The sequence below is a fragment of the Anomalospiza imberbis genome, chromosome 19 (genome assembly GCF_031753505.1).
Source record: "Anomalospiza imberbis isolate Cuckoo-Finch-1a 21T00152 chromosome 19, ASM3175350v1, whole genome shotgun sequence".
NCBI lineage: Eukaryota > Metazoa > Chordata > Aves > Passeriformes > Viduidae > Anomalospiza > Anomalospiza imberbis.
Window position 1 is genome coordinate 8,721,847 of NC_089699.1, and position 22,402 is coordinate 8,744,248.

At 57.0% G+C, this 22,402-nt stretch overlaps 2 protein-coding genes across 4 annotated transcripts in view; one reads left to right on the forward strand and one right to left on the reverse strand.

Annotated features, from left to right (window-relative positions):
• Positions 1 to 603: 603 nt before the first annotated feature.
• GRIN2C (glutamate ionotropic receptor NMDA type subunit 2C) lies at positions 604 to 19,441 on the forward strand. 2 transcript variants are annotated; one of them, XM_068209553.1, is made up of 13 exons: positions 604 to 981; positions 5,055 to 5,478; positions 7,014 to 7,609; positions 8,134 to 8,248; positions 8,809 to 9,020; positions 9,136 to 9,304; positions 9,642 to 9,795; positions 11,107 to 11,232; positions 11,308 to 11,537; positions 11,746 to 11,906; positions 12,464 to 12,651; positions 13,167 to 13,399; positions 13,797 to 19,441. In XM_068209553.1, exons 2-13 carry the CDS (start codon positions 5,071 to 5,073, stop codon positions 15,204 to 15,206), a joined length of 4,002 nt encoding a protein of 1,333 aa, XP_068065654.1. In that variant the 5' UTR covers positions 604 to 981; positions 5,055 to 5,070; the 3' UTR covers positions 15,207 to 19,441. The 2 variants fall into 2 exon arrangements, with proteins under 2 accessions (XP_068065654.1, XP_068065655.1); XM_068209554.1 differs by lacking the exon at positions 11,107 to 11,232 and having other exon boundaries at positions 853 to 981.
• Positions 18,871 to 22,402, reverse strand: part of TMEM104 (transmembrane protein 104) — a 43,736-nt gene continuing 40,204 nt past the window's right edge. For both annotated transcript variants that reach the window (XM_068209555.1, XM_068209556.1), the window contains exon 10: positions 18,871 to 22,382. In XM_068209555.1, the coding sequence (XP_068065656.1) occupies positions 21,622 to 22,382 (761 nt within the window). In that variant the 3' untranslated portion in view covers positions 18,871 to 21,621. The remainder of the gene's footprint in view (positions 22,383 to 22,402) is intronic.

Genomic DNA, 22,402 nt, shown 5'->3' on the forward strand with positions numbered 1-22,402 from the left:
TCGCTCCCCTTTTCTACCCCCCCGCCCCATCCCGTTCCCCGGTCGAGCTTGCTCTAAACCAGTGCTGCGGGATCAGCTGATGCTTTAATACTGGCGACAGCTGGAGGATGCTGCTGCCTGCGGGGGCTTTGCTCAGTGTCATCCCCCTCCCTGTGACCGATGAGGACCCTGAGGCTGTCCTGCACCGGCTGGGGGGCACCATGGTGGGCAGCTGGCCACTATCCACCAGTTCAATCAGCAAAGGGATGGAAGACATTGGCGGGAGGGAATGAGTCCAACCGCATTCCTCCAGCCCTCACCGGGGCTAGGGACGGGCACTGCCCAGAGAGGGAGTCTGTGCCGTTTTACCATGGGTTTTCCCTCCTGGAGATGGAGGAGAGAAGCGTAGGAAAAGAGGGGGTTTTAGCCCCTTCTCTCTCCGGCACCGGGTGCCAGGAGAGGCGGGCCGGTTTCTGGAGGGAGGGCTGCCTGTCCCCCGTTCCCCCCCTTCCACTGGGGCTGGCGGCCAGCCCCGAAGTTGCGGCGAGGCGGGAGGACACACGTCCTGTCCTTCCACCGCCCCCGGGCTCCCCCCAGCCTCCATCCCCGCATCCCTCCCCCGCGCTCCTCCCGACCGTCCCGCCCGGGCAGCCCCGCCGGTCCCGGGGCGGGGGGAGATGGCTGCCGGGGCTCGGAGGTCGCCGAGACACCTGCTGCCACCGGGCCCCCCCCCGTGCACACCCGCTCCGCTCCCGCTCCCTCCTTCCTCCGCTCCCGTCCCTGCCTCCAGCCGCCGCTGCAGAGCCGCCGCCGCCGCCGCCGCCGCCAAGGACGAGCCGGGACCGACGGCGGCCGCCGGAGCCCCCCGCCAGCCGCGGCGGGGGCCGACCCTGCCCCGAGGGGCTGCCCCGCAGGAGGAGAAGCTTTGGAAGGACCGAACCCCCGGTGGGACGAGCCCCGCCGGAGCCGCGGGGCATGTAGGCACCGAGCAGCGGCGGTTCCGTAAGTACCGGGCGGGCTGGGGGCATCCGGGGCCCGACGGGCTCCGCTGCCGCCCCGCCGCCGCCGCCAGCAACTTTTAGGGATGAGGCGGCTGTTTTTTCTGGGGTGGGAGTTTTCCCTGTCCGTCTTCCCCTACCTCAGCATCACCCCGCATCCCCAGAGCTCCTGTTCCCCATCCCGGGCACGGGACAGAAATGAGCCTTAATCCTGGGCGCTGTTCTAGGGGGTTTTGCGGGGAGTGGGTGGCAGGAAAAATTGAGGAGACCTCCCTGGGTGCCACCAGCCCTGTGTCCCCCGCCGCCACCTTGCATAACCCAGCGGCAGGCAGGACACTTGGCGTTTATTTTTGGTTAATCCATATTCGACCTTTTTAAGCTGCGTTTCGGTGCGTGCGTGTGTAGGGCCCTCACCATCGCCCCGGCCCGCAGCCCCCGACCCGCAACTGTTGCTGTCGGAGGTGCGGGCGAGGAAGGGGAGGGTGATGAGGAAGAGGAGGGTGATGCCGGGTGGTGACAGATGAAGGTTGAAAGGAGAAGGTACTTGCCGAGGGCTGCCAGTGCTTCTCTGTCCCGAGTCATCCCCCCTGCATGGGTACAGGGATGGTGATGAGTTGTCTTTGAGGAGGTTTTGCTGCTTTCTCCCCTTCTGAGGGGCTTCATCGAGGTCTCCTTGCTCCACAGAGATGTCACCACTGGGGCAATGACAAGCCCTGGCACATCCCAGTGCCCTCCTCTGTGCCCCCTCTCCTCCCCAAATGGCTCCCGTCAGGTTTGGCTTTGCTCTGTCCTTTCCGTCCATCAGCAGCAGTTCCCCATCCCCCGGCACAGGCTGCGTTTTCCCTCTGATTTCAGGACCAAAGGCTTTTTTTGGGGACATAAGGTTTCTCTTTCCTGAACGATATTTTGCATTTTGGAATTTTATTTTTCCCATTACCGAGGTCAAAATATCTGCATGAGCTCTCACTGTCTTGGAGCAGGGAAAGGAATGAGGGCAAAAAAGGAGGTTTAAAATGAGGAGCAAACTTTCCCTGTTGCATTAAAATGGCATTTCAGGGTCTGGTGAGAGGTAAGGATTCTATTGGTGCCTTTAGCACAAGGTTTTTGAGAGTTTGGTGCACCGGGGGAAGTTGTACCTAGGAAGGTGATTAACCTGCTCAAAACTACCCCAAAGCAACAAAATACTAGTGCCAAAGCCACCAAGCAGCTTTGTGGTGTCCTCTGGTCCTTGGGGAGGCTGCCAGGAGGTGGCATTGCTTTGCCCAGGCTCCTGGCCATGGCCACCTTCCTTCTGACCCTGACTGGCCACTGGCCCTTCACCCACCTGGAAAACCTTCCTTTTGGGAAAGTCTTTCACCTAAGGGACCAATTCTGCAGTGTTTCCTACAAGGGGTTAGAAAATGTGGATTTTTGAAGTTGGCAGGAGCTTTGCTATGTTGTGCTGAGCCCAAGAGCAGCCCCAGCTCTGGCAGTAGCTCCGGAATGGGCTCGGTTTCTCCTCAGCCTCCACCACTTTCCTGCAATCTGTCATCCCCCCCAAAAAACCCCAAAATTCTCCTGTACCCCTCTAGCTCAGTAGGAGAAACAATGGGCTGGAAACGCACGGTGTTAGCTGGGCTGGAGGAGCTGGTTGCCCTTTGCCTCCCAAATTCGGCCATTTTGGAGCAGCCCCATCTCCAACCTGCACATGGAGCCCTTGCCAGCCATAGGCTCTCTGGCCTTAAACCTCTCCACCCTCTTCCATGTCCACCAAAGGCTGTGGTGAGCCAGCCTGACTCTGCATGGTGGCACCAGGTTCCTGGGAAGGATGGAAATTCATTGCCCTGGTTGTCTCAGCACTGGCTGAACGATGGGATGAGCCCATGCCCACCTCCCCTCTGCTGCTGCCATTGCATTTCAGCTGTGAGGGATGGGGATATTTTCCACCTGCGGCTTGGTCCATGGGAAACCAGATTGCTCAACCCTGTCCCCAGTCACAACCAGGAGATGGGGGTGACAGAGATCGGCATTGCAAGGGACGTCTGTGCCTGGATTACTCAGTACTGGAAGAGGCTCCCAAGCTTAGGCAACAGCTGAGTTGAGGAAGAGGAGGATAAGGTCCTGGAGTAGGTGAGGTGCCAAGGCTGGAGCAAGCAAACCCAATCAATCACCACAAGGGCCCGGAGTATATTTAAACGTCCTTGAGGAGGGCTCAGACGGGCAGTGCTGCTGGCAGGGTGGTTCTGTTTGTTTTGGGTGGCGTGTTGCTCCCCTTCCTCTCTGCTCGGGTAGCTGATGCCGGATTCCCGATGAATTATTTATCACAGGACTAAAAATACTTGGGAATTCACAGTGAGGAGCAGGCAGTGCAGGCTGCCCTGCCACTGAGCTGGCCGTGCCGGAGCATGGGACGCTGCCAGCATGGCATGACTCACCTGCTGCCCTCTCTGGCCAACGGGCCCTGGCTGCGGCCATCGGTGTGCCGTTGTGGTTCCTGCAGCTCCACCAGCTGTGATGTGGAGTGGGGTGGGAAATGCAGTCAGGTAGAGTGAACTCCCTGGGTGGTGGTGGGTGCTGGGGGTGGATGATTCCCTGATGAAACTCAGCCAGTTAAGAGAGATGCTGCCTGGTGAGCGTCAGAGCCCGGACAGGTGCCCAAGACTTCCTGGTAGCCATGGGGTACAGGAGGGAAATGTGTGGTTTGTGCTCCCTGGAGGGAATAGCCCCAGTGCTCAAATCTGCACCGAGCAGCTCTTGCAGGGTGCCCATCCCAGCAGCTGTTGGGTTTATGTCCTGCATTTTCAGTCCAACATGCTGGCAATGTTTTTGCAGTGTGCTGAAGGAATGGCCGTGACTGCGGCATGGAGGAGTGTTGGGGTGCAGGCCATCGGGGCAGCCCAGACCCCAAAACCAGCTGGGACTCAGTGAGAGGAGCATCTGGCTGTGCTGGAGACACATTAAGAAACAGCAGCTTTTAATTGCAAGTGACGTTTCTTAGCACCAGCTGGCACCTTGCTGCATGAAGCAACACTGGTGTGTTGGGGACATAAGGTGCCACTGTGGAGGGCTGCTTGTCCCCCTCCCTGCTGCCCTGCTTGGCACAAAGGTGACTGCTCTGGGGGAAATGGGGCTCAGAGGGGCTTGGATACCCCTGGCCACAGGTTGGTTTTGCTGGTGATCTCTGAGAAGTGAACTCCAGCACAGGGGTGCATCACCGTGGGCAGGGATGTGTCCCGCTTCAGGGGACTATCACCTCAACTGCTGCAGTGGGGAACTGGGGACCTGGCAGGGAGGATGTGCCCAAACAGTCCCGAGAGGCTGGATTTGGGGTGCAGCCAGCACAGACACGGTGTAAAGGGTGTCCCATCGGGGTGAGCACTGCCAGCAGGGGACACAAATTGAGGGTAAAGAGGAGAAGAAGGAAAGATGAAGGATGCTGTGGAAAACTTGGAAGGAAAAATTGGAGATATGGAGCGAGATAGGTGCATTGGTTGGGATTTTGTGGCAGAGAAGGGGCTGAAGTAGGGTGATGGGCAGCAGGCAGGCAGCAGGAGAGGCAGGGAACCAGCTACTTCAGTGACTGTGATTTATAAAATCTCAACAAGCAGGGTGCAGAGCTGAACCATCCCTCAAGGGCAAAGCCTTTGAATATTGAAGGTGGCTGTCTGCTGCAGAGAGAGGCACCAAAGAGCTGCCAGCCCCTCCTGGCATCTCCTGCAGCTGTCCCTGTCCCTTGTTGAAGGGATGACATGGACCAGTGTAGCAGTGATGGCTTTTGGATGGGGTGGGAGGGCAGTGGAGGGAGATGGTGATGGTGATGGTGATGGTGAGGACAGGGTGGTGGTGGAAAGCAGGGACTGGCTGTAAAGGGTTAGTGGTTGATAAGACTGGAGACAAGAGGAGGTGTACAGTGGATGGTGAGTACAACCCTGTGGTCATTCCTTCAGCACATCCAGTGTCCAAGGGATGAGGGTCCCCTCGTTCCCTGGGGTCAACCCCCAATGGTGATGCCCCAGGGTAGTGGGGAGGGCTGGGGCGAATGGGGCTGGGGGTCCTGGTGTGAGGCTGGGTGCAAGGGGCTATGTGCTGTGCTGGCAGGGACACGCTGGTGGACATGGGCAGAGCGCCGGCGCACGCTCTGCTACTGTCGATGGTGCTGGGCTGCTCGGCTGCCTTCACGGACATCCTGCTGCCGGGTGCTGAGGAGCCGGTGGTCAACGTGGCTGTGGTGTTTGGGGGCACGTCCTACCCCCTGCACATCCGCTCCCGCCTGAGCCCCCAGAGCTTCCTGGACATGCCCCTGGAGATCCACCCCATCACTGTTGTCGTCAACAACACCAACCCCAGCACCCTCCTCACCCAGATCTGCAACATCCTTGCCAGCCACAAGATCCACGGCATCGTTTTTGAAGACAACGTGGGCACGGAGGCCGTGGCCCAGATCCTTGACTTCATCTCCTCCCAGACCCAGGTCCCCATCATCAGCATCAGTGGTGGGTCTGCAGTGGTCCTGACCCCAAAGGTGAGGTACTCAGGATTTCCAGGGGGGATGAGAGAAATGAGGAACTGTTAGAGTGGCGTAGGTAAGGGATGTGGAATGCTGGAGGACAGAGGAGCTGCTGGACTGCAGCTTTGGGATTAGGGGCAGGAATGGTGGGTCAGTGGCTGTGGCAGTGTGGCTGACTGGGGTAGTGGGACATGGTGGGGACTTCAAGGAGGGGCCCTGTTAATGGGATATGGGAGAGGACCTCAATGCCCAGTGGTAGGACCTTCCCTGGTGTGCTGCTTCCTGTGCCCACCATGGGATGCTGGGTTGGTGGCACTGCGGCTACTGGGGTGGCAGCAGGGTTATCACAACCTTATCTTCCTCCTGCCCTGCTGGGGCTGGATCCAGCCCTGGCATGGCTGTGTGGGCAGCATGAAGAAGCCTTGCTCAGCTGTGGTGGTGGTCCCAGGTGCACCATGGCTGACACAGGATTTCTGTCTTCTCCGCTCCTCATTGGCATCAGACACTGTCAGTTACTGTCACCTGCCTGCTGGGAACTGCTGGTGGCAGGGAGAGCTGGAGCCAGGCTGGAGGGTCCTGGGCATGGAGATCTGAGTTATCTCCTCATAGCAGCTCATCCCAGCCTGACTGGCCTGGGTGCTGGAGTGGTTTCAGTGCTTGCCCTTTCCTGTGGCTGGAGATCCTGCTGGAGATCTGATCCTTCAGGGAGCAGATGTTGTGCTTTTCTTGCATAGCAGTTTGGGGTCTAATCCCCCTGGATTGCACCCCCACAGCCCTGCCTGTACTCACTGGTGCTCATGGAGCACCTCAAGCTCATTGTGGGTGGGTGGCAGTGGGCTCTGGTTGATGCAGTGGACTCAGGTGGGGGTAGAGGGCTCAGATGGAGCCCAGAGTAATGGACAAATATCCATGGCTTTGCAGTCCGGGTGATTATCTGCAGCTTTCTCCAGGGGTTGCGTATTCTGGGGTCAGTGGAGGGATCTATCTCCTCCTCCCTGTCTAGGATTCTCTGGGGCTCACCCCAGACTACTTCTCTGGAGGTGGAGAGGGCCTGGGTGGCAAAACCTGCTGCCTGCACGTGACCTTCGGCAACTGCCGTTCCCTGAATCATTTAAGACAGAATCAGACCAATTAAGGTTTGCTGATGAGAGGCCAGATGGCCAGGGAGGTGGAACGGGAGGGAAGGAGACACAGAGGCTCTGGCTGCAGGTAGTGAGATGGAGCAGGGATGGGATTTATGCTCCTGGCAGAGCTCTCACCCACCTCCTTCTCCTAGTTTAAGAAGAAATTGATGATCTCCTTTGGAGGATGGAGAAATTTTTGCTCAATATGCTAAGAAATGGATGTGAGGCTGCAGGAGTTGACCTTTTGCATGGGGTAAAGTTCTTTGGAGGAGTATTAGTCTGATTTTGGGTGTCTCCAGCCCATGGACCACACTGGTTCACGGCAATCTTGAACTTTTCATGATGGCAAATTCAAGGAGGCTTGCATGGGTGCATGAGAACTGGATCATGATGCCAGAGCAGCCCCTGATCCCTCTCCTCCCTCAGGAGCCTGGATCAGCTTTCCTGCAGTTGGGTGTCTCCATCGAGCAGCAAATCCAGGTGATCTTCAAGGTGCTGGAGGAATACGACTGGGGCTCCTTTGCTGTCATCACCAGCCTCTACCCAGGCTACAACATCTTCCTGGATGTCATCCGCTCCTTCACGGATGCCAGCTACTTTGGTTGGGAGCTGCAAGAGGTGATCACCTTTGAGATGAGCCAGGAGCAGAGTAGCTCCAGGACGCAGCGGCTCTTGCGCCAGATTGATGCCCAGGTCCTCATTGTTTACTGCTCCCGAGAGGAGGCCGAGTATCTCTTCTCCATGGCAGAACAAGCCGGGCTTGTGGGGCCAGGATACATCTGGATTGTGCCCAGCATGACAGTGGGCAACATGGAGGTGCCACCCTCCTCCTTCCCAGTCGGCCTCATCAGCGTGGTGACGGAGAGCTGGAAGCTGAGCCTGCGGCAGAAGGTGCGGGATGGCGTGGCCATCATTGCCATGGGGGCAGCCAGCTTCTTCCGTGCCCATGGCTACCTCCCAGAGGTGGGGCGGGACTGCTGGACCCCCACCAGGGCCACTGCCACCAACACAAGCTTCTACCGGTGAGGATCAGGGACCGCCTGGGGGGGGGTGTAAAAGGGGAGGAGTGGGGAAAAGGTGAGGGAGAGGGCAGGGGAGGAGGGGGATGGAGCTGGCAAGCAGCAAGGATGGTGCTCACAGAGGGCTACAGCTGTTAGTCCATGTCTCTCAGCTGGGATTCTCCTGGAGCATCTCCCCAGAGATCTCCTAGCATCTCCCTTGCCTTTTCCCATGTTTCTTGGTGACCCAGGACACCTGGGGGTCTCAGGGGGGCTATCATAGCTCTGTGGCACCTCAGGGCTGCTTTGGCAGTCTGTGCATGCTCAGCCCTGCAGTGACCATCATCCTTGGTGCCTCCTTGCTAGAAGGGCTTTCTCCAGTTCCCCTCTGCCCCTTGCACGGGGGTTAAAGCTGGTCCCCAGCTCTCAGCCGCACATGTCTCCATGTGACCTGTGGCAGCCTGGCTGAAGGTGGAGGAGGAGGAGGAGGAGGGCTGCACAGTGCAGGGCCGCACAGCCAATGGCTTATAGGCTCTGTGTCCCACCAGGCACCTTCTCAATGTGACATGGGAGCACAGGGACTTCTCCTTCAATGAAGGTGGCTACTTGGTCAAGCCCACCATGGTGGTGATCACACTCAACCAGCACCGGCTCTGGGAGATGGTAGGACCCCCAGGCCCCCTGAAATGGGCACACTGTAGGGTGGCTGGGAAGGGTGAGCTTGGGGCCATGCACAAGCTGGGGTCCCATCCAGGGGAGGATTGTACCATGCAAAACCCAAAAGTACCATGGCTGGCCCCAAAAGTACCCATGGTGCCATGGTGGGGGTTTGCAGCAATGATGAGCACCAAAGCTCTGGCAGGAATTGTCAGTTTTTCCTTGCAATTTGGCTGATAAGTTCAAAAAAAGTCAGAAATGCAGGTGCCCACTTCTGGAGAACAGCAGCCAAACACCTAGACCTGAAACAAGACGCATGGAGGGGATTTTTTTTGTAGTTTGAAAATATTTTGGGTAAAGTTTGGCCAGGTTTGTGCTCACATGAGTGTGAAGTTTGGGGCTCAGGAGGAAACACCTCACCCCATGGTTCCAGGGGTGTGTGGGGAAAGGATGCTGAGATGGGGCTCCCAAGGAATAAGCCCCAAAGCTGGGAGGATGGATATGGGATCATGTGTGACCCCCAGAGCCCCTTGCTGGGGTGACCATGTGCTCTGCCTTGGGGGCAGGTGGGCAAGTGGGAGAAAGGCATCATCCACATGAAATACCCGGTGTGGCCCCGCTACGGCTCCTTCATGCAGCCCGTGGTCGACAACCGCCACCTGACAGTGGCCACCCTGGAGGAGAGACCCTTCGTCATTGTGGAGAACACGGACCCCAGCACGGGGGTCTGCGTGCGCAACACCGTGCCCTGCCGCAAGCAGACCAACTCCTCCCAGAGGTGAGCAGGGACATGGAGCTCGGCAATTCTGGCCACCCCTCCCTTGACACGTGGTGTCCAGGGTGCTCAGAGCATCTCTGTTTGGTCCAACCCATCTTTCCTGGTGTGGTTCTAGTGGTGATGGCCTTGTGGATCCCTACACTAAGCTGTGCTGCAAAGGTTTCTGCATCGACATCCTGAAGAAGCTGGCCAAGGCAGTGAAGTTCTCCTACGACCTCTACCTGGTGACCAATGGCAAACACGGCAAGATCGTCCGTGGGGTCTGGAATGGCATGATTGGTGAGGTAGGGATGGGCATGGCTCAGACCCCGCTTTGACACTCCCTGCAGGGCACCACTCACCCTTGACCTGGGGCTTTCCTGGTGAAGATGGGATTTGTGGTGGGACTGTAGGCAGGGGACAGCTTGGCATGAGCTCCTCCCTGGAGGAGTTGTCAGATGAACACTTACAGCCCCACAGCAGGTTGTGTCTGTGCCACTCCTCACTTAGGAAGCTAATATTTTTTTTTAAGGCAGAAATTGAGGCTGGAAATGCTGGAGATGAGGAAATGCCTGGGCAAAGTGGTCTGGGTCCCTCTGCTTGTCCCTCTGCCCATCCCGAGCTCACCTGCCCCTTTTCCAGGTGTACTACAAGCGTGCAGACATGGCCATCGGCTCCCTCACCATCAATGAGGAGCGGTCCGAGATTGTGGATTTCTCCGTACCCTTTGTGGAGACAGGCATCAGCGTCATGGTGGCCCGGAGCAACGGCACCGTGTCCCCCTCCGCTTTCCTGGGTGAGCCCTGTGTCCCCGTGTCTTTCTGCAGGTTCATCCCATGCTTCCTACAAATGCAAATTGGAATTATCATTCAGTTTTAACAACTTTCAAGGAAAAAAAGCCTAAGTCATAAGGGAAGGAGATTGTGCTGTCAGCTTTAGGGCTTCTTTCTTCCCTGCCTGAATAATCCTTTTATTATGGAGATGGAGACTGAAGATTGAGGCTGGGCTCAGTGGTTTTCTCCTCTTCATTTTTTGCATGGAGGAGGGAAGATGGGGACGTGGGAGGATTTGCTGGCTTGGAGCTCTGCTTTGGGGACCCATCTCTGCCACCGTCACCAGAGCCAGTGGTTAAGCCAAGTGTAGGAAACTGCCAGTGCTAAGTTTTATTTAATGAGTTTTACACCAGCAAAGCTGCAGCCCAGGAAGGGGAGGATGGGCCAATGTCATCAAGAAATTCAGCTCGGCCAGGGCTCTCTGCTCTTGGCAAGGGCGCAGCAGCCATGTCCCAGCTCAGCTGGCCCTGGGCTCTTGTGTGGGGAGGGTGCAGGTGGGTGCTAGGGATGCCACAGAAGGTGGGACCATCAGCCTGGGCACATCCTCCTCCTCCTGTCCCCCCCACACCATGAAGCCCAGACTCCCAAGGAAGCAGGGTCACCTTCACCAGCCCCAGGGACAGACGGAGCATCCTACCCTGGCTTGGCAGGGCCGGGGTCTGCTGTCCCCATGTCCCCGTGTCTCCTGCCTCTGCGCTAGTGAGTCACATCCCCATCAGGGGAGGCCTCTCCTCTCTGACAGCGAAGGACGTGCTGATAAATGGACCTCGGTGGCCGCACGTTGACGGCTCGGATGCATCCCCCGTGCTTCTGCTGCTCCATCCCAGATCATCTTGGGCAGGCAAGGGCTCATTGCCTGTCGCCACTCATGGGGGGCTCTCCCCAGAGCTGAGCAGGGCTGGGGAGCTGGTTCTGTGCCTGATGCAGGCACAGTTCTGTGGGCAGAACCATCATGGGGGACAACCTGGGATCCCATGGGAAACCTTCCTGCAGTGATCCAGGGGATGGGTAGTATTTTGTAAAGATCTCCCTGTTGGTGAGAACCGGATTTGGTCTAGGTAGGGAAGCATGGCTGCATCCCCTAGCTCTGCAGCTACCCCCTTCCCTCCTTATTCCCTGTGGAGCTGCTTGGCCATGGTGCAGCCAACCTCCAACTCCTCTCCAAGAAGGGGCAATATTCAGGATGAGCCCCATCCATCCAGGAAGCCTCCTGGCAGTCCTCAGAGGACCAGGGGATGCCCTTGGAGGCTCACAAAGTTCTACTTGCTTTGCAGAACCTTACAGCCCAGCTGTGTGGGTCATGATGTTTGTCATGTGCCTCACTGTGGTGGCCATCACCGTCTTTGTGTTCGAGTATTTCAGCCCTGTTGGCTACAACCAGAATCTCACCAGTGGCAAGAGTGAGTGGGAAAGTGGGAGCTGGGAGGGAGGGACATGTCCCTGGCTGGGCTGACAACTGTTCCCTGTCCCTGCAGGGCCGGGAGGTCCCTCCTTCACCATCGGCAAGTCCGTGTGGTTGCTGTGGGCTCTGGTCTTCAACAACTCAGTCCCCATTGAGAACCCCAAGGGCACCACCAGCAAGATCATGGTGCTCATCTGGGCCTTCTTCGCTGTCATCTTCCTTGCCAGCTACACAGCCAACCTGGCTGCCTTCATGATCCAGGAGCAGTACATTGACACTGTGTCGGGGCTGAGTGACAGGAAGGTGATCATTGGGGTGGGAACCCTAAAAAATCCCTAAAAAAGACCCTTTTTGAAGTTACTGGCAGTGATGTGTGTGGAGCTACACATCACTGCCAGCTGGCTGGGCATGAATGCATGAGTAGAGGGCTGGCTGCGGGGAGGGGACATGCTAGGGACATGGAAAGACATGGGCACCGTGTGATGCCACTCCCTGGGGCTCCCCATTGCAGTTCCAGAGGCCACAGGAGCAGTATCCACCCTTCCGCTTTGGCACTGTCCCCAACGGCAGCACCGAGAGGAACATCCGCAGCAACTACCCCGACATGCACACCCACATGGTGAAGTACAACCAGCGCTCTGTGGAGGACGCCCTCACCAGCCTCAAAATGGGGTATGGCTCCCTGAGATGGGGTATAGCCCCCCAGATGGGGTATGGCTCTCAGAGCTCCTCCAAATGACATCCAGCACCCCCAAATAACTATGGCTCCCTGGAATAGGGTACAGGACTTCCCAGATGGAGAAGGAATTTCTCAACTGGGGTACAACCCCCCCAGAAGTTGGATGTGAGACCCCCAGGCTGGGTACAGCTCTCCCAGACAGTGTAAGACTGTGCATCTTCCCTGGATGAAGTACAGGACCCCCAAACATGGCACAACCTGCTGCAGATGGGGTACAGCTTCATACAGCTCCCCTCAAAAAGGATGCAACTCACCCCAGATGGGGCATGGCTCCCCCAGGTGGTACCCAACTCCCCCCAGGGTTGGGTACTTCCCCTCCAAGTGTAGTTACAGCACTCCAGGATGGGTCAGGGACCCCAAGAGCACATAGAACCCCCTCCAGATGGGCTATAGCTTTCTGAAAGGGATAGAGCCCCCCACACAGGCACAGCCCTCCCCCACTAATGGGCTTGCAGACCTCCCCTCACCCTTCCTCCTGTTGGTGGGGCAGGAAGCTGGATGCCTTCATCTACGATGCGGCGGTGCTCAACTACATGGCAGGCAAGGACGAGGGCTGCAAGCTGGTGACCATCGGCAGTGGGAAGGTGTTTGCCACCACGGGCTATGGCATTGCCCTGCAGAAGGACTCGCGCTGGAAACGAGCCATTGACTTGGCCCTGCTCCAGTTCCTGGGAGACGGTGGGTGTTTGCATGAGCTCCTCCTTAGCCCTGTCCCCATCCTCACCCCACCCCTGCCCTGCAGATTAACCCAGGAATCAGGGCTTTGGTCCTCAGACCCTGTGCAGCCTTCACAGCTGACATCCTCATGGCAGGATGGCACTGAGGGACTTCACCAGCTCCTTTCAGGGGATATGAAATCCTCTGGATGTTGTGCGTATCATTCCCTCTGGGGCTGTAAAATCCTGGAGATGGCTGTGCACAACATTTGAGGGTCCTGGGAAGAGGACAGTAAGCATGGCTGGCTGGAACATGGGGGGAGAACAGAGTAAGGAGAGGACCCTGGAGAAGAACAAATGACTGGTGGGATTCTCAGGGCTATGGCAGCAGTAGCATTAGGTAATTCCAGCTCCAGAAGCTCAGGGGTCTCTTTATCCTCCTCCACCCACAGTGGGGTGGAAAGGGGCAGGGATGTGCTTGGGAAGATAATTCCCAGGGGTGGATTTTCACCCCTTGCACTGTTATGCATGTCCCAGGTGAGACCCAGAAGCTGGAGACAGTTTGGCTGTCAGGGATCTGCCAGAATGAGAAGAATGAGGTGATGAGCAGCAAGCTGGACATTGACAACATGGCTGGGGTTTTCTACATGCTGCTGGTGGCCATGGGGCTGAGCCTGCTGGTCTTCGCTTGGGAGCACCTCGTCTACTGGAAGCTGCGTCATTCCGTCCCGAAGTCCCACAAGCTTGACTTCCTCCTGGCCATCAGCAGGGTGAGGGATGTTGACAGGGGCTTTCGAGGGACCCAAATGTCTTCACGTGGTGTCACAGAGATGAACATGGCTTGGTGGGCATTGTCCTTTGACCTGCATGGGAAGGACTGGAGATGATCTTGTTGATATGAGATCTTGGTGAGAAAAGCCAGCTTTTGGGGAAAGGGCTCAATCCTGGGAATGACCCCACATCCTTATCAGCAACCCCGGGGAAAGGGGTGATAGTGGATAGTGTCACCCATGTTGACAAGTTCTGGGAATCCTGGGGAGGGGGCATCAGTGCTCTGAAGCTACGCCAGACTCAGCAGCATGAATTCAGCTCAGCAGGGTGGGCTCAGGGGGGCAGGACCCCACTGACCTTGCTGACGATGGGGGGGTTCCCCATTTCTCCCCACAGGGCATCTACAGCTGCTTCAATGGGGTGCAGACCCTATCGAGCCCCGGGCGGGCACCCACACCCGATGTCACTGCCAGCTCAGCCCAGGCCAATGTGCTGAAAATGCTGCAGGCGGCCAAAGAGATGGTGACAACGGCCAGCGTGGGCGGCTCACTGGAGCAGGCCACCCGCACCATTGAGGACTGGAGCAACCACAGCGAGCGCCTCCAGACCACCTTCTCCCTGAGGACACCTCAGCTCGTGGTGCAGAACAGCACCGGCGCACACCGGGGGCCCCCCTCCGGCCCACACCCTGCCGAGAGGCTGGGGAGAACCTACGCTCCCAAGGGTGCTCCCCTGGGGCTGCCGCTGCCCCAGCCCATCCCCGTGGACTCCCGTCTGCACGGAGAGGAGAACTGGAGAGGGGAAAACCAGCACCCCCACCTGCTACACCCCCTGAAGTTTCGGGGTGGCTGTGTAGGGGATGAAGCCCTCACAGGTTTCCCCCACCTCCTGGTGAAGACTTCCCCAGGAGGGGATTATGGGGAGCAGATGCTGGTGGGGAACCATGTCGGCGCTCCCCTCCCGCCCCCCACATCCCCCAGGGACCTCCCACCACCGGACATCTACAGGGAGCACAAGCGGCCGTCGGGACGGGGGGACCGGCTGCAAAACAACCCCTTGCTCCAGAGGGACGGGGCACACGGGGGCTCAGGGTCTCTGCCCCGGCTGCTCTCGGCAGCGGAGAAGAAGCGAGAGGCGGGCAGCGCCTTCCTGCCTCCATCCTGCTCTCGCGGAGCCTTCCCGAAAGTCACCAGGACTTGCAGAGCCAGGGGCGAGCCGGCGTGGCCGGAGGCGGCGGCGATGGAGCGGGAGAAGCTGAGTCGGTGGGCGAGCTCGGCCAGGGCGCCCGGGGAGCGCGGCGAGAAGCGGCGACCCGCGGGGCTGCGGCGCTGCGGGGCCCCGCGCCTGGCTGCCCGCGCCGATGTGCCCGACCTCTTCCCCGAAGCCGAGGCCGGCTACGGCTGCGGCTCCCGCTGCCCGCAGGCCGCTGGCCGGCTGCCACCGCGCTCGCCCGTGACCAGGCTGCCGTCCTACCGGGAGGCTTGCCGGCAAAACCCTCGTGGCACCTTCACCGTGCCGGCGTGCGCTCCCCACGCCTGCGTGAACTCCTACGCCAACCTGCCCCTCTACGCGAGACACCTCTCGCGGGGCTCCGCGCCGTCCCGGGAGCACCCCGGGGTGCACCCCTGTGATCGGGGGTCCGGGCGCTGGGACAGCGCCTGCAGAGACTGTGGGAGGCGCGGGGAGCTGGCCTTGCTGCGGGCGGTGGGGGCGGAGAGGAGGGACCCACTGGTGGCCCGAGGGGTGGCGAGTCCCTGCGCCGGCGGGTCCTGGCGGCGGGTCTCCAGCCTGGAGTCGGAGGTGTGATGGGGAGACAGGGGGGTGTCCGCACCCCTCTGCCTGCCCTTTGCCCGGGTATCCCCACGGGCCAGCCAGCGGCTCCCGGCCGGGCTCCGGCCTCCCGGGGTCCTGCACCGCCGGCAGCGGGATGCTCCAAGCGGCTCGGCGGGTCCCGGTGCGCTCTTTGGGAGAATCAGAGGAGCCTGGCAAGGGCTGGCACATGCTGGGTCAAGTTCTCCCTACAGGCGGGGCTGGCATCGGGAACGCCAAATGCATCGCCGCCGTTTCGCCGTCACGTTTTTGTTTCATTCGAAGGACTCGAAACGCCATGTCCAGGTCAATAAAAAGACGTTTTCAGCTGCCTGGGGACCCTTCTTCCATCCTCCGGGGCTGTCCTTGGCATCATGGATTCCCATGAATATTCGTTGTCCTGTGCACCCCCGCCCCGTCCGTGTCCCGTTACTGCTGAGCCGCGGCACAGGCTCGTCCCACCGGCAAGGGAAAGATGGAAAAGGAAAATGACAACTGCTCTGAGGGTTTAATTAGGAGCCGTCAGCCTGTGCAGAGGCTGGAGCCGAGCACTGGAGCCGGGGTTCATGGCCCCTGCTCAGGCTTTGGGGTGCCGGGCACTGATGGCCCTGGGCTCGGGTCAGTGAGTGATGCTGTCACGGCTGCAAACGGCAGCCTGGCAGGGATCTCCAGCTCGGCAGAGCAGCCCCGGGAAGGTGTGCTGTGGGGAATGAGAAAGGGAAAAATTCCTCCCACCTTCCCAGGCTGATGGAGCCATAAATCAGGTGTGATAGATGAGCCAGGTTTAATTCTTCTCTTCATGTACGTCTGACACAGCCCTTTCCCTGCCGGGCTGGGGCGCGAGCAGAGGCGGCCGTGACTCACAGGAGCCTCAGGCAGGGGAGAGGGTCTTTGTGAAATGGAAATTGAGGCTCCGGGGCCCCGGGCTGCAGCCAGGGCTTTGTCGGGCGGTTCCAGCCCCATCCCAGAGCAGCACCACCAGGACTACACAGAGCTGCCCGTGACTGGCTGGCAGGCTGTCCCAGGGAGATGCCAACCCCCAGCCCCTCTTCCCAGCTTTGGCATCGCCTTCCTCCATGAACATCTTCCCGGGAAGCTGCTCTAGAGCTTTCCTATTCTGCTTTTCTCTTTTCTTTTCTTTTCTTTTCTTTTCTTTTCTTTTCTTTTCTTTTCTTTTCTTTTCTTTTCTTTTCCTATTAAAACACAGTTGTTGTGGGTTGCTGGCAGCCACCGAGCAGTTGGGGCCGGTAACAGCGAGGGGACGATGGCAGGGACTGCTCCGGGACACCCAGCCCTGCCCCAGGGATGGCTGCAAAACCCCGAGGAGGTCCAGAAGGGCCCGGCCACGTGTGGTCCAGGCTCAAAAGAATTGGCAGTATCTGTCTGTGCATCCATCTGTCCGTCAATGCCTCCACCCATCTGTCTGGGGTCAAATCCAGCCAGTCCCCCCCATCCCCCAGCCTGGCTGCCATCACACACTGGTGCCGGAGCTTTAATTCCCTTTACTTATTTATCATTGCAATTGTCTCTTAATGGCTTTGGCAGCCCCTCCAAGCCTCCTGGCGAGGGTGGGAGGTGCTGATGTATAAATAAAAGCCATAAATAAATAAATCCGGTTGAAGAGGAGGGTATTCATCCAGGCTGCCCCAGGTGATGGCACCCATTCACTCGGGGCAGCTCCTCCCAGTCGAGTGCCCCAGATGCCCCGTGGAGTGACAGGCTGGTCCCCAGGAAGCTTCAGTGTAGCTTTGGGAACCTTCCATCAAATTGTGGCTCTCTGGCTCAAGGAAGCCAGCATATACAGCTGCAGTCAAACATGAGCTGAGGTTGGGGCTGTGACAGCAAAGGGGAACAGAAAAGGGAAAAAAATAAGTATCAAAAATCCCCAACCCACGTTTTAAATTAATTAGTGATGTCCCTGGTGACTCAGCAGAGACCAAATGGAGCTGCTTCATGTTTTATGGAAGGGCTTTGCTGCAGGAGACTGAGGACAGCAAGGGACAGAGCAAATGGGGTGCAGGGGGTGCTCCCAGGGGAGGTGGCCCCAGGGTTGGGTGTCAGCATCTGGTGTAAGGCCAGGGCTATTCTGGGTGCCCCATGTGAATGCCCAGGTCCCTAGCCACCATGGTGGCATTTGCATAATCATCTTTACATGTCAGTTGGGATGGTAAAGCAGAGCTTTTCTCCCATTTCTGGTGCCAGGCGCTGGGCACTGGTGGGAAAGGAAGTGTTTGGGGCATGACCAGTCCAGTGCAGGTGAGATCTGTGACCTTCAAGGACCAAGGAAGGACTAAGCTGCTCCTGCGGAATTTCCCTGCTCATGGTGCACCAGGGACAAGCCTTCAGGGAAGAAGCAGTCTGGAAGCACCCTCTGGCTAGGCTTTCCAAAGAGGGGCTGGGTAATTTAGTGTTTAACAGACGTTGAGAAATATTATTTCTTTTTGGTGAAATTGTCTAATCAATCACTTTTTAATTCAGCCTGCTCTGGTACCCTGGGAGGCTGTGGGCTGCTATGCAGAGAGAAATAAGGCTGGATCACTACTGGGTACCCACCTCTGGGGCTCAGCCCCACTGAGGGGGACAGGCACTGTCCTCCCAAACCCACCCCCACCTCTGCCAGCTCTGGCATCTCCGTAGCAGGTCCTATTTTTACTGCCCCATTGCTCAGCATCGTAAGACCTATCCTGATGAGGAGAGGGGGAACAAAGCAGGTCAGCACAGGTCAGCCACTGGCAAGGGGTTCCAATGGCAAGGACATACTGGTACTGCTGGGGGGAGATGGTGACTCAGGTTAGGGCACAGGAAACTGGTTAAATCACAAACCAGGACACATATGGGGCCAAGAAGGCGCTGGGGACAGCTGCCATGCCTGTGCCCAAGGATGCCTGAGGGAGCAGCAGGTGCAGCCACCTCCTGGTTCCTGCCTCCTGCCAAGGCAAAGCCATGGCACAAAACCTTCCCCAGCTGAGACCCTGGAGCAGGTGCCCTTCCCTGACCCACTGACAGTTCCTGGGCTGCCCAAATCCATCCAGGGGAAAGGCTGGTGACCACTTTCCCCAAACCCTCAAACAGCTGAACCCCCACAGGGACACATGGCTCCTTAATGGTGGTGAAGCTTTGCCTAAAGCTTCTCCTCAGGTTCAAAGTTTTTCTTTCCCTGGCCATTCCAAGTGCTGCAATAGACTGAATTCCTCCCCGATGCCAGTTTGGCCTGAGATTTACAGCCCAAGCCCCAAAATTCGCTGCTGCTTGTGAGGTCCTTCGAGAGAATCACAGTAGAAAGTGTTTATTTCCATCATAAAGATCTGCTTTAATATTTTAACATAAATCAAGCTGCGCTTTATGGTGATAATAAATTTGCTGGCAGAAACTGCCTTTGCAGCCTGAGGCAGCGGAGCAATTCAATTTGTTTGGCTTTAAGTGTAAGGAGCCGTAATTGAGAAGGGGGAAGTACAGATGTTTTAATTGAGTTTGCAGCTAGCACCCAGAGTTGCAGTAGGCTAATAGAGAAGAGGTGAGGGTCTCCATTACCCTCTCCACTTGCCATTTCTCCTTGGCCTGAAGCCCCATCCATCACGGCCATCCCCTCCAGGAATAGCTGCTCCGTGCCTAAGCATGAGGAAGAAAAGGAATGGAAAAATAAGTCAGACTAAACCAGATGTATAATGTGCATTTTATTGGTTTTAATCCCATTTTTAAAAAACGAATTACAGTCAGGACAAAGCATCATGTGTGAATCTGCAATAATGAATTGTTAGTGCTAATAATGGCCGAATAAAAATAGACTATTCGCAGTGAGTGAGAGGAGAGAGCTCATGCCCTGCACCATGGGGTCACTCAGTGTCCCCTCAGCCAGTGCTGGCTGCACTGAACCATTCCCTTCCTGCTTTCTCCAGTAATTTTTAAGGCATTGCTATGTCATGTTTTATATGAAAAATGTTCTCTGTTTAGAGCTTCTTTCTGTTAATCACCCCAATTCCTCAGATATATTTGTTTTGCTGCTGTGCAAGGACAGCAGGTGTCTGGGAATTCATGGATATTTATTTGAGAAGCACTCATGCTCCTTGGGGAGCACAGTCCTACTCAGTAAGGTACCATGGCAAAGGCTGGAGCTGGAACACAAGTGCTGAGCATCCCATTTCATCCAATACCTGGATCCCAGCAGCTCTTGGAGGTGCAGCCCCTCAGAAGTCACTGTCACACATTGTTGAGGGGGAGAGGGGGACACACAGGCCAGGGAAGAGAAGGCACATCTTTAAATGTAAGAGATGGCAGGAAAGAGGGTGCCAGACTCCCTCCCTCCTGAGAAGGGAAGGGAGGTTGAAAAAGAGATGAAATAGCAGAGAACAGCCCTGTTTCCTGGCTGCAATGAAATGTGAAGGCAAGAGACTGAAATGGTCATGTGGAGGGCAGGAGCTGAGCCAAGGGCCTTGCAACACACGGACAGCTCAGGGCAGACAGCCCTCAGCCCCTCCATGAACCGACACCTGCACACTCATGCCGAGGAACAGCCCCCTCAGCCTCTCCAGCTTCCAAAGGCTCATTTCATCAGCATTCAATTCTCCCTCCAGCTCTGCCCAGCTCCAGCTGCCACGTAGGTGGTTCCCAGCTCAGCTGCCCCATGAATCTGCCCTCAAAACTACTGCTTCCTAAACAAGACACCAGCACCAGATACCTCTAAAATACCTTCTTAATTTGGTACCGAAGATACCACATAATTCCAGGAGCACTTGGGGATATTTAAACTCACTAGCAGGGGCTGCAAACGCCTGTTTAGGATCAAGCTGGAGAGAAGATGAGCAGTCTCTGCAGATTCTCTCCAGGCAGCTCGGCAAGGACACAGTGGCGGTGCTCAGGTTTGAGAGGTGCAGGGTTTTGCTTTAAAAGCTATGAAGTGGTTTTATACAGCTCCAGGTACTTGCATATTCCCCCAGGAGGAGCACTTCAGGTCATATGGAAACCAGAAAGTCCTACTTGAAAACAGAGCTTGATTAAAAAGAGCTGCAGTTCAAAGCTTGCTTTAGCGAGCGATGACATTTAATACTGCAGCAAGTGCAGAGGGCAGGAGGATCTGACGTGCACCTGGCTTTGAAACCGCTTTGGTAACAGGGGGTTTAAAACAGTTCAGGTGAAAACTTTTAAAGTTCTTCCTTCTGTCAGGAAACCGCGTATGATCTGTGCCCTAGGGCTTCCGAACACAGGACCCAGTGACAAAGTGTGGTGTTACAGTGACCACAGTCATCCCGAACGCAGAGACTCTCCTAGAGCTGCCTAAGGCAGGAGCAGCCCAATTCTGAAAGAAGCAGAGCAGGAGCAGCCCCAAGCCCACCTTAACCCTGTGCAGAACGACAAGATGGGGAATTCAAGCCCAGTTCCAGCAGGGTTTCAGGTTTTGCTCCCTTGTTTCGGGAGCTCTGCTGCTGCAGGCAGGGCTGAGCAGGGGCACAGCTGCTTCCTCCTGGCAGCGGCTCATTCCCCTGAGTTAACACCCACCTTGTTTCAAGGCTAATTACCCAACGCGGGAGCCGGGACGCATCAGTGTGCACAGCCAAAGCCTCTGGCATGTCAGGACTGGGTAATTAGCACCTCCCCAGCCCAAACCTATCCCGATCCGGCCGCTGGAGTTCGGGGCCTGGCTGCTTGTACCAGCCCCGGGCAAAGCTGAGAAAGGGAGAAGGGCTCTGCCAGTGGAAAGAGCTGTATCCCTGCATGCAGAGGGGCATTGCTCTGCCCAACTGAGCTGTCACAGCACAGGAGAACAGGATGGAAGTGTGACTGTAAACTCCCAGGCTGGAGAAATCCAGCTCTAAGCAAAAGATCCCCCATCCCAGGCAATGTACACAAACATGATAATGCTTCTAGAAAAAGAAAATGTAACAGCACAAAATTATTTCCTTCTGAATTAGGTCTATTTCCATCCTTATGTTTTCCTTCAGCTGGCACAGGAGGTTGGTCTGAAGGAGTCTCAGCAGAAAGAAGAGACTCAGTTATCCCAAACTCCTGTTGGATTCTGCACAGCACATTCCTGCCTTTGGGAGAAGGGACATTTAGTGATGCAGCCACGACTGTTTCTCTCCTGTGTGCCGAGACCTGCAGCACACAGAGAACCACAGAGGGACAGACAGAGAATGTGCTGCTCTGACAGAGCCAAAGGCAGGAGTGGCTGGACACTGGTTAACGGTGCAGGCTGCCAAGGGCTCAGCCCCAGGGCTTTGTCTGAGAACCAGAACTGTAACAAGGCTGAGTCCACTCCACCCACTCCCAAAGTAGAGTGAAGAAAGTCTCTGTCACCAAGCCAACAGCCTGGAAAGTTTCCTTCATACTGCCTTTCCCCCTCACTGCACAGTTCCAGAGGGGAAGGTGAAATGCTGGAGTCTCTGGAGCTCCAGAGCAAGTGTGCTGCTAACCCTCATCAGAGCTTTGACTCACTCAGGACGATGTTTGCAGTCACAAAAATGAAGCAAGAGAAACCCCAAATGAGCACAAACACAATCCAGAAGCTGTGCCTGAAAGGGGAGAGGTGCTTGTTCACCGTCCCGCTGCCGAAGACCAGCTGAGTGTCTTTCCGACTGCAGTACGCGAGGAAAGCTGGGATGAGATACTGGATCCCATTCCCGGCATAGGCTCCCGTGATCCCCACCAAGGACTCCAGATCGTGGGTGCAGAAAGCCACCAGCACTGGGGGAATCAGCGTGATGGCAGGAAAGACAATCCTATCCACCACCCATGGGTAGGTGCCCCCTTCTCTGTGGAAAAGGGTCTTCCAGTTGTTGCGCAGGGTCACTGCAATGATGGGGAAGTTCGTGCTGATGGTGAAGACCGGGAAGAGGCCCAGGAAGTACCGAATGAAGGCCACGCTGATGATCTCACAGTTGGTGAAGTTGAGCGTGTACATGTCCATGAGGGTGTCGTTGCGGAAGCAGTAAATGGCAGTGAAGGACAGGAGGCTGTAGAACGCCAGGATCAGGATGTAATCGAGCAGCACGAGCTTGTTGACGTGCTTCTTCTTCGAGATGGGGGTGATGAGGGACGGCAGGGAGTGCTGGCACATGAAGGAATAGACGCACACCCCAAAGAGATTGCGGATGCCCGACAGCTGGGCCATGGACGGGTGACCTTCGGCTTGGCCTCTGCTGATGCGGATGAGGGCCAGAATAATCATGAGGATAAAAGCTGGAGAGAGAGAGAAGGTC